At 44.1% G+C, this 16,739-nt stretch overlaps 1 protein-coding gene across 2 annotated transcripts in view; it reads right to left on the bottom strand.

The window, feature by feature from the left end:
- Positions 1-16,483, bottom strand: part of GALNTL6 (polypeptide N-acetylgalactosaminyltransferase like 6) — a 491,382-nt gene extending 474,899 nt beyond the window's left edge. The window contains exons 1-2 of one of the 2 annotated variants that reach the window (XM_081999760.1): positions 15,770-16,483; positions 15,162-15,498 (exon numbers count right to left, since the gene is read on the bottom strand). In XM_081999760.1, coding sequence (XP_081855886.1) covers positions 15,162-15,299 — 138 coding nt within the window. In that variant the 5' untranslated portion in view covers positions 15,300-15,498; positions 15,770-16,483. Of the gene's footprint in view, positions 1-15,161 lie in introns of both variants that reach the window. The other variant, XM_081999759.1, reaches the window with a different exon arrangement.
- Positions 16,484-16,739: the final 256 nt, after the last annotated feature.

Below are 16,739 nucleotides of genomic sequence, written 5' to 3'. Positions count from 1 at the left end.
TCATACAGCTGACCGCGGCCCATCGATCCAGCCTGTCCGGATCCCTCTGCATCCCATCTGTGACGATTATGATTGCACAAGAGTTGCATACAGTATTTGAGAGTACACAATGAATTTACACAGTAGTCATAACAATGTTATCCTCTTTGAAATGAAAGCTAACATTTTAATAACACTAATACACGCATCAAGAGCTTCTTCCTGAGTAGCAATTACTATGTCAGAAGTTATTGCTGTATATGTAAAATCAGGATTATTTACTTCCTTATATATGTTATTTTATATTTATCCACATTTTACTTCAGAGGGGTAGATGAAGAAAGATGGAAGATTATATGAAAAGATCTTTAGCTATAGCAGTAAAATTCTGCCTGTATCCTACCCCAAATTTCTAATTTTTTATTTTCTCCCTCTTCGATTACATAAACTCTGCCCATTATAATGAAACTTCCAAACACTGGCTATTGATCCCACAGATAATTTGTTTATGCCCCTGTTTCCTAGGCATGGATCATCTTACTTTTCAAGCACCTTGGAATTACCTAAGACTAATAATAACCCCAAAAGGGTTTTTATTTTTCTTCCCATGATTATTCTGAAGCAACTGGAATTAATCTTTCCTTCTTGTCTTATTTTACATTTTGTTTCTCCTCTTAAGTGGCTTGATATTCAAGATCTCTGCTGATCTCTTGAGCATCTCAGTCACTGCCAAACCACTGTTCTCCTACATAAGTGTGGTGGGCTGACCCTGGCTGGACACCAGGTGCCCACCAAAGCCGCCCTATCACTCCCCTCCTCAGCTGGACAGGGGAGAGAAAATATAATGAGAGGCTCGTGGGTCGAGATAAGGACATGGAGAGATCACTCATCAATTACCATCATGGGCAAAACAGACTTGACCTGGGGAAATTAGTTTAATTTATTACCAATCAAATCAGAGTAGGGTAATGAGAAATAAGACCATCTTAAAACACTTTCCTCCCAGCCCTCCCTTTTTCTTGGGCTCAACTTCACTCCTGAATTCTCTACCTCCCCACCCCAAGCACCGCAGGGGGATGGGGAATGGGGGTTGTGGTCAGTTGATCCCATGTTGTCTCTGCTGCTCCTTCCTCCTCAGGAGGAGGACTCCTCACACTCTTCCCCTGCTCCAGCATGGGGTCCCTCCCATGGGACACAGTCCTCCACGAACTTCTCCAGCATGAGTCCTTCCCACAGGCTGCAGTTCTTCATGAACTGCTCCAGCCTGGGTCTGTTCCACGGGTGCCATCCTTCAGCAACAGACTGCTCCAGCATGGGTCCCCCATTAGGTCACAAGTCCTGACAGGAAACCTGCTCCAGCCTGGGCTCCTCTCCCCATGGGGCCACAGGTCCTGCCAGGAGCCTGCTCCAGTGTGGGCTTCCCACGGGGTCACAGCCTCCTTTGGGTGCATCCACCTGCTCCGGCGTGGGGTCCTCCCCAGGATGCAGGTGGAGATCTGCTCCAGCGTGGAGCTCCATAGGCTGCAGAGGAACCTCTGCTCTGGTGCCTGGAGCCCCTCCTGCCCCTCCTTCTGCTCTGTCCTGGGTGTCTGCAGAGCTGCTCCTCTCACTTACTCTCTCTCCTCTCCAGCTGCAGTTGCACAAGTTTTTTTCCCCCTCCTTAACTCTGTTATCCCAGAGGTGCTGCCACCATCACTGATGGGCTCGGCCTTGGCCAGCAGTCGGTCCATCTTGGAGCCGGCTGGCATTGACTCTGTCGGGCACAGGAGAAGCTTCTAGCAGCTTCTGACAGAAGCCATCCCCATAGCCTCCCTGCTACCAAAACCTTGCCATGTGAACACAATACAAGACAGGAGTCTTTAACACTGTTTTTATCCCTCTTTGATAGTTAATAGACCTCTAAACTAGTAGAGTATTTCTACTGGTAGAAAATGTATGGGGGAGAGGCACATTCTCATTATATTAAGCAAATTTCTACAAGATCAATTGAACAAGAGGCTACAACCACAGCCTAAAGTTACTGGTGAAACTTAACGAGTTACTGAAGCTTCCAAAGCACTGCCAAATCTGTCAAGTCCAATGTCTTTGAAGGGTGGGCAACGTCAGTTTTGCTGAGATGAGGCTGCATTACTAAATTTTGTTATTGAGCTGATATGCTGTTTTTTTAAAAGTTTGCGGCATAAGCTGTCCATAATGTTAGAATCTGGTGGAGAAACTAGAGTAGGTCTTACAAAGAAAAGCAGACTAGATTTGAAACACGGAGACATATTTGGGATGTGAAAAAACACATCCTTGCATTTTGAAAAATATGCAGTAAATCCTCGTTCCAGCTCAATTCTAAAGCAAAACACAGCAACGCTTTCCACTTTTAAAAGCAAAAAGAAACATAAAGTTACCTCCGCAATAAATTAAGGATGTTAATTTTACAAGAAAATATTAAATGCATTGCTTTTACGAATAAAGATTTGGAAAATAATCTGTATTATAGAACTCTCCCACCCTACACCACAAATAACAGTAATTTCCCACTAGTGTATCAAAGTGGGAGGTGAAACACACTTCCTTTTCACGATTTTCAGCCTGGTGTACCTCACCGACCGCCTTGACGGCTACATCACTGCGCAGCCACACGCTGCTTGACGCCACCCTCTGCCCAGCCATGTCAACCCTGCTTCAGGGAGGCCACCCCAAGTCCTGCGTCAGCGCATTACCAGGCATCGACGCTCTTTGGGTCCACAGTGCCGTGGGGAAACTGAGGCCCTCCTCTCCACATGCACTGCTGTTCCTCGGACATCCTCGGCAAAGCCCGTCTCCAGTTACGGACATCAGAGCCACCACAAAAGGTTGGGAAGCAAAGTGAGGCAGCCCCACCGAGAATCTCCCCTGGGTTTTGGTAGGAGCTGAAAGAGCATCACCAAGCTACAGCTCGCACAGCAAAATACCCTGAACGACTCCGTCCTGCCAGCGCTCAGGCTGCAAAGGAAGAGTGAGCCTGTTTTGCCCAAGTACAGGTGTACTGACCCAAGCAGGGGTCTGTTAAGCCGGGGGGACACAGAGGGGGTGAGTGCACTGACACCCAACATACCACAAGCAGCACCTGCACCTCACCAACTTTTCCCTTGACATCAAAAGACAAGCCTGCTTCCTCAGAGCACCAGTACAAAAAGGCAACCACACATACAACAGAAGAAAACAAGCTTATAGAGTCTCCTCTGGAGAAGGAGCCTCAGTTTGCTACATACAAATATGAAGCATGCTTTATTCACACGTTTGCAATTTGCCACAACATTAAAAGCCCACAGGCCACGTTTGTACAATGGGTTAACATAAAACTAAGGGCTTACTGCAATCAAAATAAAATACTCCTTCTTAGCGCTACTTCAATAATTGACCTAGTCTGGGGTCATTTGAAAACAGTTTAAAATGCATCATTAATCCAGGGTATTCCAAAGCAGCTTTACTAATATGTTATAATAAATTAGAATAGAGAAGCAAGGTTGCAGTTAGCGTGCATTTAAAAAAATAATAATATGATAACAATATATGCCAGAGATGCAGATTAGAGCAACATGAAAGAGAAAGCATAGAAAACATGAGAGCAATGTGACTTAGAAGTTCCAGAAATATATTTAATGGGATATATTTTCCTTATTCTTCTCCTGGCTGTCCATTTTCCTTTCTTTCATGTTTCCTTCCTGTCAATTCCATTGTAACACTCCGGCAGCTTCTCACTCTCCATTATCATTAAAAGAGAGTAGCTGGTCTCTAACAGCCACATCAGTGAATCAGAGGTTAATCTGCAATATGAAGAAGGTTACTAAATGGAAGAGAAGATCAGTCATTTGACTATTTTAGATCACACGCCAGGAGAAAAGCAGGTTAGCAAAGTATATTGTAAAAACAGCAGCCTTGGGCAAGTATTTTCTGAACAAACTTGTATATGGTGTCCTAAAGAAATGTCTATGAGAGTCCATTGCGTAAGAGTAGAAACGACTAACAGGAAAGACTGGAAAGAATCAAGGGCGTAAATTAAATGAGCCAACATCTTCATTGCCTACATATTTCAACACTTAGAAGTAGAGAGGAAAAAAAAGTTCAGTAGATCGTCTAAAGTTATCAGTGTTCAAAAACCGAACATAAAGCTAGCCCACATAAAATCTGTGCATAATGTGGGGAGACAAAAACAAATCAAAAATCCACATTTGTTAAAAAAACCCTGGAAATTGCCAAAGACACTGTACATTGTGCTGAATTTATACTCATAAACATATGCTTTCCCATGTATTTGCATGGTGTCTTCCACAAAATCGATCCATTCCTCCTAAGATTATTAGGGCATGTTACATTAAGAAAAATAAACACCCTATCCCTGTAGGAAGCAAAGATGGTCTCCTCACCTCCTCCTGCCCAAACATACACGTGTGTGTACGTATATATGTGTGTGTGTATACATATATATATATATATTAAAAAAATGGAAAAACTCAAAGCCCACACTATAACCATTTCTGAAGAATCTAGTCTACTACTAGCAATTTCTTTAAAATGCCTTGAAGAGTCTCAATTCACTGAATTTTAGTTTTTAACTCAATTCAGCAAGATTTTACTCTCCTAAGTCACAGAACAAACACTACCACAACACAAGAAAAAGTCCAGTTTTTCCAAGACCTCTGTCTGAAGGGGTTACAACGTGCACAGGCAGTAAGTACATGTGTCCTGGCTTCTCATTTTTAATTTGTCATGCACATCCATTCCAGATGCAGAAGCAGGTTGCTGCTTAGCATGATGCCATCTCCATTTCCCTTCTCCCAATATAAAATACAATTTTTCTTCATTGCTTCTGAAGGAGACATCTGTTGTGCGTCTTGAGCATTTGAAGAAAAATTTCTCTCTCACTTACTCATTTTGAAGTTGCTTCAGTGAAAACACCTTTATCTTCAGTGACTGCACGATTGCCCTGTGTGGTGTCAGTGCATGAACTGCAGCACTTGGAATTTCCAAGTAGGAACTTGCTGAGACACCACCTCAGTTTTATGTAAAAGTAATTCTCATGTTAATAATAACTCCTTGTCAAGCGGTTTCTCTCTACGCTTTGTGTATGGATGGTTTGAACAACATCTCAGCATCTCTACCGCCCTGGGTGCATCCTCCCCTCACGAAGCAGGAGACAAGGAAGATGAGGAAAGATCACGTAAGGTAGGGGACTGTGTTCCCAGTCAGATTGATTTCCCACCCTTTTGCAGCTTTGCTGCTTTCCCTGACAGAGCTGCAGGAATTCCCTGCCCTCCCCTGCAGCCCTTCCTGCACACGTGGCATGTCTGTTTGCAGAGCTGAAGATGGCAGCTTCCCATTTTGTTTTTGAATTCTGTTAGTATAGGCAGTTGCTGGAGGTGAACGCAATTTCACTTTCATGTTAGCAAAGCATAGGCTAATATATACGTTCTGGCTGTGCTTTCCCTGGGCTTGTATCTCTTCAATGGATTGCTTTAGGGAAAAGGGGAAGATAAAACCACTCTCCTCTCAGACCACAATATAGATCAAAATAAAATCTGACCGTCATTAGGAGGAGCGTCTCCATATACTTGGAGAAATTCCCACCGCTTCACCATCATTGGGAATTATGTCATGGATGCCCTTACGCTGAAAAAGATACAATCTAATGTGAAACACAGGTTAAATATACTGCAGGAACATTTTGCTCTGCACGTCATTTTTGAGTTTTCTGCTAATTTTTACAGCCACCCCAAATACTTTTGATGTCCATGTATGCCGTGTCTCTAATGATCTTGTAACTTTAGTGGAGAATTTGTTACTTAGTGTCATAAAAGTTCTGGATTTACATTTTTATACCAGTGTTACAATTGCAAAATCTGATCAGCAATCTGACTGTCACTTTAGTTTATGTTGAGCAGTTCTGGAAAAACAACATCCGCTCAAGCTTGTCATTCATTTTCTAGCCATATCAAATGCAACTTAAAATGTAGTCATTTATCGGAGCCTGAAAAATAGCAATATATTTCTTGTAGGATGGCATTAATGTGTCTTTTTCATGCATTTCCCGTGCTAATGTGAAATTACCACTCTGTAGAAAAAGCAATCTAAAAATTTCCAAGATTCAAGCAATCCACTATAACAATTTACCCAGCAATCAAATGAGATCTCAGAAACATTACAGAAACTGAAATGTGTTTTTCCCCAAAAAAGTGAACAAAAAGGAGAGAAAGGAGGAGGAGATGGAGTTTTGTTGCTATGTTGAAAATAAGAGGGGTTTCCCCATTGAAGGGCCACAGTAGGTATTTCTGTCTCTGAGAAAAAAAAAAAAATTACATAAATGAACTACTGCATTAAGCCCTGTATTACATTCTGTGCAAGACAGATGATGCCGAGCTGGTGAACCACTGAAGGGTCAGCACAAAATTTGGTACAATTTACAGTCTCTTCTCAAATTATGTAGCTCTGGCTAACTACTGCCGCATCTGTGCAGGCTTTGCCAGGGACGGGCAAAATTTTGCCAAGGGTATAGTTAATCTGTGCAGAAGAGAGATTTCTGTTGCCAATATCTGTTGGAGCTAACTCTTGTAGGTGGGAATATCTCAAATCTCCCAAGCATATATGCATTTATTTGACCTTGCCTGCTCTGATACAACCACGTAAAGCTTCAGCAGCATTACCCAAATGTTACATTACAAGCACAACTTTTATCCCAGGGATTGCGTGACAAAAAAAGAAAGACAAACTACTTGTGACAGACAATTATGTACTCTAATGCAAAGCTAGGAGATTTTAATCACAGCGAGGCAAAAACATACGGAATGAAACACTTCTCTCACACTACAGAAGCTGTTAACATTGCAGGAATACATGTGCAGGGCATCTATTTCCCAGACGTTGGCTCTGAAGAGACACACAGGGAGCCTTTGCTCTTCCCAGTCTTCATCTATAAACAGAACTTGTCACAGTTGGGCTATAAAATGTTCTTGCTTGTCCTAAACATTTGTTTGCATTCTCCTACTACTTAATTTGTAGAAAACTATTTTCAGAGAGCAACAATAAGTAAACAAGCTAAAATTTTCTAAATAAACTCATCTGTTATTCTATTTTCAGTACAAGTATGAAAAATTATGCTTTAAGCAAATAAGCACCTTAAGTTAGTCTGATATATCTACACTCACACACTTCAGTGAGCAATCCAATTTCTAAAACACCCTGTATTAACACTGGCGTCCTAACCAAATTCTAGTTCAGATAATTACTCTGCCTAGCTCAATCTCTTAGCAGTATCGCATCCTGCCGTAAACCGTGGTACAGCACAGAAGTAAACTGTTAAATTGCCATTGCATCTTAAGCACAGAACCAATGGTTTATCGATGTATCGATGAAACATTTAAGTTGTATGGGCCAGATTTTCTAGTCTACTATGTCCAATTTGCACTATAAATTTGGCATTAAAAAAAAAACCAAACAACTGGCAAAGTCTAGGAAACTGCACTGGGCATGGTAACTCTTAGCTGGCACAAACCTGACAGAAGTTTCAGGGCATTGCAGGTTCACGGCACTGCCAGATGTCACCAATCTCCAAACTTCTCGCTGCTGCAGCCCTCACGAGGGTTAGGGCTCACATGGCTCTGAAGAAGACATGCAAATATTCTTCAGCTACTTCAGGGAAAAGTCTGGCAGATAGGCTTAAACTGTTGTGGAAGTGGTTTCAGATGATCCAATGAAGCATCTGTCAAATGCTGTTATGTCCTGTCACCAGAGATTTGGCTGAAAAATTCAGGCATTGGATGGTAACCAACAGCTGGAGGTGATGGGGGGAAAGGGATGCTGTAGTCATCTGTTAAATCCACATGTGGCTAGATGAAAGCCTCATAGGTCAGCTAGTGAGTGCTTCCTAAGGTGAGGCCAGAGGTCTTCAATAGACAGGATCTGACCATGAGAAAGAGGGGATAGGAAATGCCTTCAACGAGATCTGCCAGGAGATCTTAAAATGGCAGCGTTAAGATAACATTGTCCCCATGAAACACTACCTTAAACAGGAACACGGCAGTTCTGACCCTGAAACCCTCTTGCTATACAATTTTCTAGAAAGCCTTAAATTTTCAGCTTTGCATAAAAGCTTTTCTATCTCCACCTCAAACACCCAAAAAAGAGTGGGCTATCGTAGCCCATATATTTCTTACCTTAGCTGCACATACACCTCATCATTTGTATTGCTACAATTTTCTGAATATACTGCTATTAGTTTGGTGATTAAATAGCTGACTTGAATCACGACATGTTTGCATAGACTTGGAGTCATGTCATCTTCTCTATGAAGAAAGATGTGTGGAAATTAAGGAGATGAAGGTGACGGATTTGAAAGAGAAGCATAAAATGCTGTTAAATTCCTGCAATAGATTTTTTTCCTCTCATTTACCTCTTGAGCAAGCCTCCTCAAGTAGGCCTCTTCTGTAGCGTTTTTTCATAAAGAATAGGGAAAGGATTTCTCTGTCAAAGACATATTTTCAGAAAGATTACCCAGCCAAGCCCATCACCCAGTGAAACTCCTCCAAATGTGACAATTGTCAAAACCAGTTTGAAACCAATGAATCACAATAGAGCTTGACCTTAAAAACCAGTTTACACTGGAATTCTCAGAAAGGAGTTGGTTCAGCAGCTTGACATCTCCTAAGAAAGCCTTTCCGCGTTTTAAAGCGACATTAAAAAACCCAGGACTGCTATTTCTTTCAGCCAGTGTAATTTGGTCTCTTGACAGTGAGGAACATTTACGATAGATGTAGAATTTTTAGCTTGGGATTCCTGAGCTGTGTTTTATTTAACTTGTCAACCCTGAGTTAATTTTTTTCAGCCTTATTTAAAGTAACCAAACATGTCTGCTCCTGGCCCTGATCCATCGAAATAAGTTAGCATACGCTCAGTTTTGCCGACGTCAATTGCTATGAACGTGTGCATCAGCGTATTGCTAGACAAAGACCATAAGTTACCCGTCTGAGCATTATAGAGAGAAAAAAAAAAAAAAAAAAAGAAAAGCTGAATTGTTCTTTCTTCTACATGTGCACAGACACCTGCCTACACACACGGTTGTGTCTCCACTGAACGGTGCGCACAGCGGCACAGCGCAGTCTGGCTCCCAGCCGGGATGCACCTGTGTTACCGCTGCAGTTCCCCGGAGCCAAACGCAAGAGTTACATTCCCTGCACAGATGAGGCAGATGAGGAAGCTCAGGAAAGAAGTGAGCACCACATCCCAGCAAGGGGACGAAACGCAGCTTGACTATGACCCCCTAATCAGTGAGCAATCTTGCATCCCGCTGCTTCGATAAGGTCATACAGTCCTCCTCATGGTAGTGGTCTTTCTACAAGTCCAAATGTTGTCATGCACAGAGGTTTCTTGACCTTGTGTTTTGATTTGGATTAATCTGAAATGAATGTGCTTTTTTTAAAAAAAAAAAAGGTAACTACACAGAATAATATTAGCTGAAATGCATTACAAATGCCGAGTTAAAAGGAAAGAAAACTAAATATAGAAAACAGTCCATTTAATCCTGTAAGATACACTGTTTAGTAACATTCTTGAAAATTGATAGGTATTAAATTAACCACAGGAGGGCTCCCTCTGGTATACTGAATACAACAGAAACATACTGTTAATTGCCAAAAATAATATTGTATCTTGAAAGTAACAAAGGTTTTAGACCTCAAATGATATTTTCCTCAGTAGGCTCCAATATATACAGGGGAATAAAATTATACACGAACAATTCAGATAAAGAAGTGAATTACAGAAGTGTTAACTGTATGACTGTTAAACGCTTAAATGGCAAACGCAGATTGCCAATGCACTGCATTTTATGACACAAAGCTCTGGTTTACCACACCATGTATAGGGGCCCTTGGAGCTGACACACCAGCACAGCAATGAAGAGGGATGGAGAATAAACGAGGATTGAACACGCTGGGTCCCAGCTGCTGCTCTGGGGAGAGAAATGAGGACTTGCTTGGAACAGCACGTGCATAGAAACTGAGCATAAAAAGGGAGACTTCATTTAGTCAGTATTTTTTTTTTTACGGTCAGCCATGCACTCTCCCAAAATAGTACAAATTAAAGTCAGCAATAGTCAAGCAGGCACTTTTGTAGACTGGGGCCTGATTGTCACTATTTTATTTACCTCTCTGTTAAAGAGAAACAAAACTCTCCTGCCTTACAGGTTGTGGTGAAAGCAAAAGTGAGTAACCGAGACTGAGTAACTGACAGCATCCCAACAGTGCAATCATAGGAAGTAAGTGGCCATTTGTGTCCTAACGGAACCATATTTAGTACAACATTGTGTAGCTGTTGAACTCAACGGGAAGAGCAAGGAAGTACAGCTAAGTGGGGTAAAAAAGAGAAAGTTTCATTTTCTCCAGAAACAGAATTCACCAACCCCAGCTTGGTAAGCAGTTAACTGTCCTGGAGCAATTATGTTTATCGGAACCTGTGTACTAAACAGTAGGAAACGCTGAACTTTGGGGTAAATTTAAATTTTCACCTCTTTCATGGACTTTAGAAACCAACAACCCTTTGCCGGACAGATTTCAGTCTGAAACCCCTTCCTGGATTCAGGGACCCAAGTCAGGACTTTCCCACACCACCAGCCTTGCAAGGGGGATTTCGTGCCCGTTTGCCAGCTACAATACAGGCCCGGGATTTGTAAGAACTAAGTTGTCCTTACCCTGAGAAGCTCATTTAAACCTCACATACCCCAAAAGAAAGACCTAATCATGGGGCTAACCAGAGAGAAATACAGAAGTCACAGGACAAGGGAGAGAGCTTGACTCTCTCCCCCGGAACAAAGCTTTCCCCTGACAGCATGGCTGTACTTTGGTCTTCGCTCTGGGCACCGTGCATGCACCAAAATAAAAAGGGCCAACACCACCGAGATCTCCTCCTGCAGAAATCAGGAGGTTAAAGTAGCACACCGCGCTGCACCAAAGCGTAGGTGAAATGAAGCCAGAAACCTACCTTCTTTCCTTACTTTACACGTCAGAAAGCATTGCAGTAATACACCTATGAATACGTATTACAGAGCATCTGTGACTAAGAGATGCTGGTGTTCAATCCAATTTTAAGTGAGGAGGTTTGACACCACGAAGCAGGGAGATGACAACTGAATGAAAAAAGTACCAAGTCAAGTCGAAATGCATTAGGGCTTACTTCACTAGCCCGCCCTCCTTTCAGCCAACCTCGCTGGCATCCCACAAAACCAGAAAGAAGCGTCTCTCACAACACTTTTCACCAAATACCTATATTATGGACACTGGAAAGCTGTTGCTAGAAATCGGTTCTTTTACATGAAGTTATTTTTCATATATTGACATTATATAAACAGACAAGGATGAAGCCTTACTGTAACCAAATAAAGCAGCACTAACTTTAGACAGCATCAGATAACCAGATTTGCACTAGGATTACATCCCACTGGTTGTACAGCATTGTTGCTTTTCCTCCACAGAAAAACAAAACTGAAATTAAAAGTTTTATGTGCATACCTTAGTATCCAAACACCCTGGCCTTGCGGTTTTATCAAAAGAAAAGATTAGACAGGATACTTATATCACATATGTAATACTTCAGTGACAAAAAAAACCCCAACAAAACAAAAAACAAAGTTAAACTAAGTGCAAAAACTGTAAGCAAAACTCAATGACACCATAATATGTTAAGGAATTTATAAGATTTTTTTTTTAAGGCAATAAAAACTGCCTTTTCATTCCGTAGTCAATGTCCCTTTTTCCCATAGTACAGCAAGGAAGACTGACTTAGAAATAATTAAACCAGAACTTTTTTTTCCCCTCACATGTACTGTTTTATCGTCAAACTATATTTTATGGAGATCTTGTTGCTCCATGTAATTCAGAACCTTAAGATCTGTACCTTTACTATCGAAACTCCACTGTGATAAACCAAAAGCAAATAACAATTACCAAAATATAAAGACCAAGCCTACCAAGTTCACAAGTGAAAATCTTAGGAAAACATGGTAAGTTAAAAAAAAAGTAAGTTTGTATGAAACACTTAGGGGTTCATAATGCTTATACAATTAATGTACAGTGATCAAAATCATTAATGCTGTCTGAAATCAGGGTTGTCAACACCATCTTCTCATCTTTGAATCTTTCCTGAAGAGGAGCTTTTCTGCTCTGAAACAGAATTTGGACGATGACAAAAAAACCCCAAACAACCTCTTATGTAACTTACTGCAGCACTGTTTTAAAGAATAAAAAAGTCAACTTATTTCATCATATTAGAATTTCTAGATAGCACTAAAGAGCACAAGTGCCCTATTCTAGGCACTGGGAATGACACAGTCCTCAGGGGACACTCTTCTACCATTGATAGAAACAGACTATTTTTGCATCATGGACTGCTTTTGAACAGCTTCTCTGCTTACTGCTGTCAGGATATCAATGCCTCCTCCATCAGCCTGCTACCCCTCCTTCGCTCCAGTGCTGTGGCAAGCAGCTGAGGTGGTGGGAGGGGCTGACAGAGGCCTCATTCACAGGGAAGTTCGGGGATGTCTTCTTTAGCAATAAATTTATAACTAGTCAAAAAAATCGGAATTTCACCATGACGTCTCCTCAAAAACACCTGATGATCAATAACATTAATTTAATCGTTCTTAAAACAAGATGGCACATTTATAAACTGTACTGCCGCCATCAGAATAACCCTAGACACACGTTTTACCCATGAGGGCAAAACCAGTTCAGCCTATGGCTAACTTACTAAAGTCATTGACAGCTCTGCCCCTCTCCCATGGTCACAACTCTACATCATAGCAGTCTGACTGTACATGACTGTCATGTGCTGACTCTACATACATACCTATGTAACCTAACACAATATTAGAACATAGAAGAAAAGTCTGCTGCGGTCTCAGTAGGACTGACTTTTAAACTTGTGTTGTCACACCAAGTGCCGAGCAACTGAACTCCTCAAGGGCAAAGAACGACTGCGTTGAGTGTCAAAATTCTTGCATCTCCTACTAATTTAATAGGAGAAAAAAACTTTATATCTCTACTATGAAACTATTTCACTATTTCCAACACAGTCTTTTCTAGTAAGACCTCATTTCTAGTGTAGTCTCAGAAAAGTACATTGACCATCTTCTTACAATTTCCTTATATTTAAAAGAGTTTAACTCAAACCTTCTATTTCAACCCTTGTTCCTTGTATGCATTTTGGGTTATAACATGCACAGCAAAAGACACAAGTACCATAATTGCATTACTCACCTCTGCTTCAACCTGCTATCGTCACTGGGTAATGACATTGCCAACATGACTTCAATTCTGACAGTGATAACAGAATTACATTAGAGTCAGCTGTACAGTTCAAAGTTTCATTGCTCATTTTTATTGTTTTCCCATTAAACAGTCCCATTACTGCTCAATTAGTATTCACGTGGGGAGAAAAGGGAACGAAAAAAGAGGAAAAAAAAAGGAAGCTAGCAGAAAGCCCCTTTCAGAAAGCTTAGGATTTAAAATTAGCTGAGGTCTCATTAGCAAGTCTCACTAGCCCTTCATGTATGCTCAGCTGCTGATCTCCAACGTTTTCTTCCAGCATTTTATCCAGAACTTTTTTTTTTTAAAAAAAAAGCTTATTTCCCATTGAGTGCTAGCCAGTCATGCTCTACTTAGAGTGAAGTCTTGAATATTAGGAATTTCATCTTATGTCAAGGCATGTACCTTTTAAAGAGCCATGCAACAAACATGGAAATTATTATTTGCATTGAATGCCTTCACTTTCCTAAAATCACAAAGTAAATTAGAAACTGCAAAGACTACAATATGCACCTTGTAAACTCCTGACAGACGCTTACGATCGTGTATAGTTTTCTTTCAGCAGAAGTTACTTCCAACTAAAATCTAGCACCTGACACCTAGTGTATTTTAAAACCCTTGGAAAGATAAAGTACGCTTCACATTATGCAGCTATCTCTAACTTCCTGCTGTAGTAATAAACATGTTAATAAAAATATGTTCAGCGTACGTCATTAACCAAAGTTACGATACTTTGGAGGACTAACTTCCGTAATGGAGAGCTATATTAACAAAGATTCAAATATGTTATTGTTCAACTGAAGCCGTTGACTCAAATACATTTAGGTGGAAAGTGCATTATATACATGGGTGATGACCCTTGAAATTAAGACTACTAATACACTAAAATGATACATGATGCTGTCTAATACGCTCTAACATGAAGGCTATGGAAGTGGTAAACAAGCTAAAAGATCAAACAATCCCATAATTTCTTCCTAATGACCTATGAAATACTTATATTGTATTTAAATTACACTGACAATTACAGTGAGGGAGCACAGCACTGTTGAACAGAACGAATATAAGCCTTGGTGAATTTCAGGCAGGGTTTTAGAGCACTGCGTTACAACAACTCCCTAAAACTAAACTTCACTTAATGCAGGTCATACTGTGATTTATGAGCCACACATAAACCCAGCGAGTTGAAGAATAACTTAAGAAAAAAACCAGCTTATGTCAGCTGCTGTTACTAGTAGCGGCGATTGAGGAGATTGTAAACTGGAAATATTTAAAAGTTCGTGGTGACATCAGTCTGCCAAGCCGTTACATACAGCGTAGTTGTATCAGGTCACATTAGTAACATTCAAAAGAGAAAAAGACTGTCAGTCACTTCTGTCGAGTTTTGAAGAGAAAGGAAGAGGAGAAAATAAATCTAGGCGGTTAGTTACCTAGATGGATCCCGAGCCGTTTTAGAGGACGTCAGTTCAAGAAGTCCTACAGATAGGCAGACGAATGAAAGTTGCGGTAAAAACTCCACTTCTCGTAAGGAAAATCAGAGACCGGCATCACCCTTGGCTAACCAACGAGGCACGCAACACCCCACGTCCTCCTAATTTCACAGCCAGCTTCGGTGCCCGCTCGCCGGGACCCCTCCCGGCGAAACCCAACCCGGCAGGCTCATTTGTTCGCCCACAACTTTCTCTCCCCGGCGCGGAGGCAGGGCGAGCGCAGGTGCCGCCGCGCTCCTCCGCTCCCCGGACGCCCCGCAGCCCCGGAGCGGGCGAGGGCTGGGGCCGCGCCCCGAGAGGCGGCAGCCCGCCGGCTGCCCGGCGCGGCGGGGCACGGCGGGGCAGCGCTCCCGGGCGGCTTCGCACCTACCTGCGGCTCGGCGGGCTCGGCCGGCTTCACCAGGTGCTTTTCCTTGTAGAGGGACCAGAGGCCGATGTCGGGCAGGAAAATCAGAGCCGCGGTGAAGAGCAGCGTCATTTGCAGAAACCTCTTCTGTTTCCTCTTCATGGCCAAAGCCGGGCTCCTCTGGCGGCGACGGCGGCAGCAGCTACCCCAGCACCGCGGGGCCACGTCCTTCCCTCCCCACTGCCCTTCGCAGGGGCCCGACGCCGCGTAGAAACTTCACCCGTCCGCCCGCCTCACGGCCGCCCACCCCGTGCCCGGGCGGGGCCGCCCCCCGCGGCGGCGGGGCCGCAGCTGGTGGCCGCTCCCCCTGCCCCGGCGCGGCGCTGCGCGGCGGCGCTGCCGTTCCCGGGGGAGCTCATGGATTCACCTGCGCACGGAGCGGCAAACAGCCCGACACAGGGCGGGAGGGGGAGCAAAAAAAAAAAAAAAAAAAAAAAAAAAAAAAAAAAGCGGTAAAAACCCCCACAACGGGTCGGCCCGAGAAAGCGTTCCCTCCGCCTGGTTCCGAAGCGCAGCGGCAGACCTAGCGCGGCGGGGAGCCCCCCGCGGCTCGACGCGCCCGGCCGCCTTACTTCCCCCTGCCCCCCGTGGGGCACGGCATCATGAGCTCATCACGCGCAATTTGTTAAGCAAGAGTTTAAAAAAAAAACAAAACACAACAAAAACAACAAAATCGTAAGGACAGCGCCGAAGCCGGCGCCGCGGCACAGCGCGCCCCTCCGCGCCGGGGAGGCGGGCAAGGAGGGGGCGGCGCGGCCCCACCGCGCCCCCCAACCACCACGTGCGCCGGCCGGGCCGGGGGCGGGCAGCGCCGGGCCCGCCCCGCCGCGCCCCCTCATCGCGGCCGCCCTATGTGAGCCATCCGCCGGTTCCGCGCCTTCCCGCGCCGGTGGGAGCGGCGGCGAGCGGAGTCCCGCGGGGCGGCTCCCTGCGTGGGGACCGCGGGCCGGAGCCGCGCGGCGCCGCCGCGCAGCGGGGTCGGGGCTTGCAATTCCCGTTCCGGTCCGTCCTCCACGGCGCTACGTGAAACGCGGGGGGAACCGCACTGAGAGCCCGCGGGCGGCTCCCTGCCCAGCGGCCCGGCCCGCGGCGCCAGGCGGTGCCGGGGCTCTCCCCTGCCGGGGGCTCCCGGGCTCCCCCCGCCGCAGCCCCGCCCTTCCTCGGCCCCTGCGCGGCCGTCTCCTGCCCGCACCGCGGGGGCTGAGGCCACCCCCGCTTCGGGAGCAGCACCGAGGGAAGGAGATGTTCAAAGAGAGGTCGCTCCGGTTGTCGGCTCTGCCCTGCTTGTTTCATCGGACCCGTTTGGGTTTCTGGTCTGAGTTCAGACGCTCGCTCTGACTCCGTAGTGCAATTACCCTTTCTTCCCAAACTAAGTCCTCTCAGCAAAGCAGGAGGACGCTGAGGTTAAGCTTACCAGGACCTAGTGCCCTTCCAGCTTTGTCATGTCAAACAGTGGGAAAATGTGTACCAGATTTATAACGTTGATGAATCTAGAATGAGTATTGAGAAATAAAGGCACATCCAACTTCCTTTTTTTCTGTC

Source organism: Phaethon aethereus (genome assembly GCF_964289735.1).
Source record: "Phaethon aethereus genome assembly, chromosome: 4".
Lineage (NCBI taxonomy): Eukaryota > Metazoa > Chordata > Aves > Phaethontiformes > Phaethontidae > Phaethon > Phaethon aethereus.
This window is presented reverse-complemented; position numbering and strand designations above follow the sequence as displayed.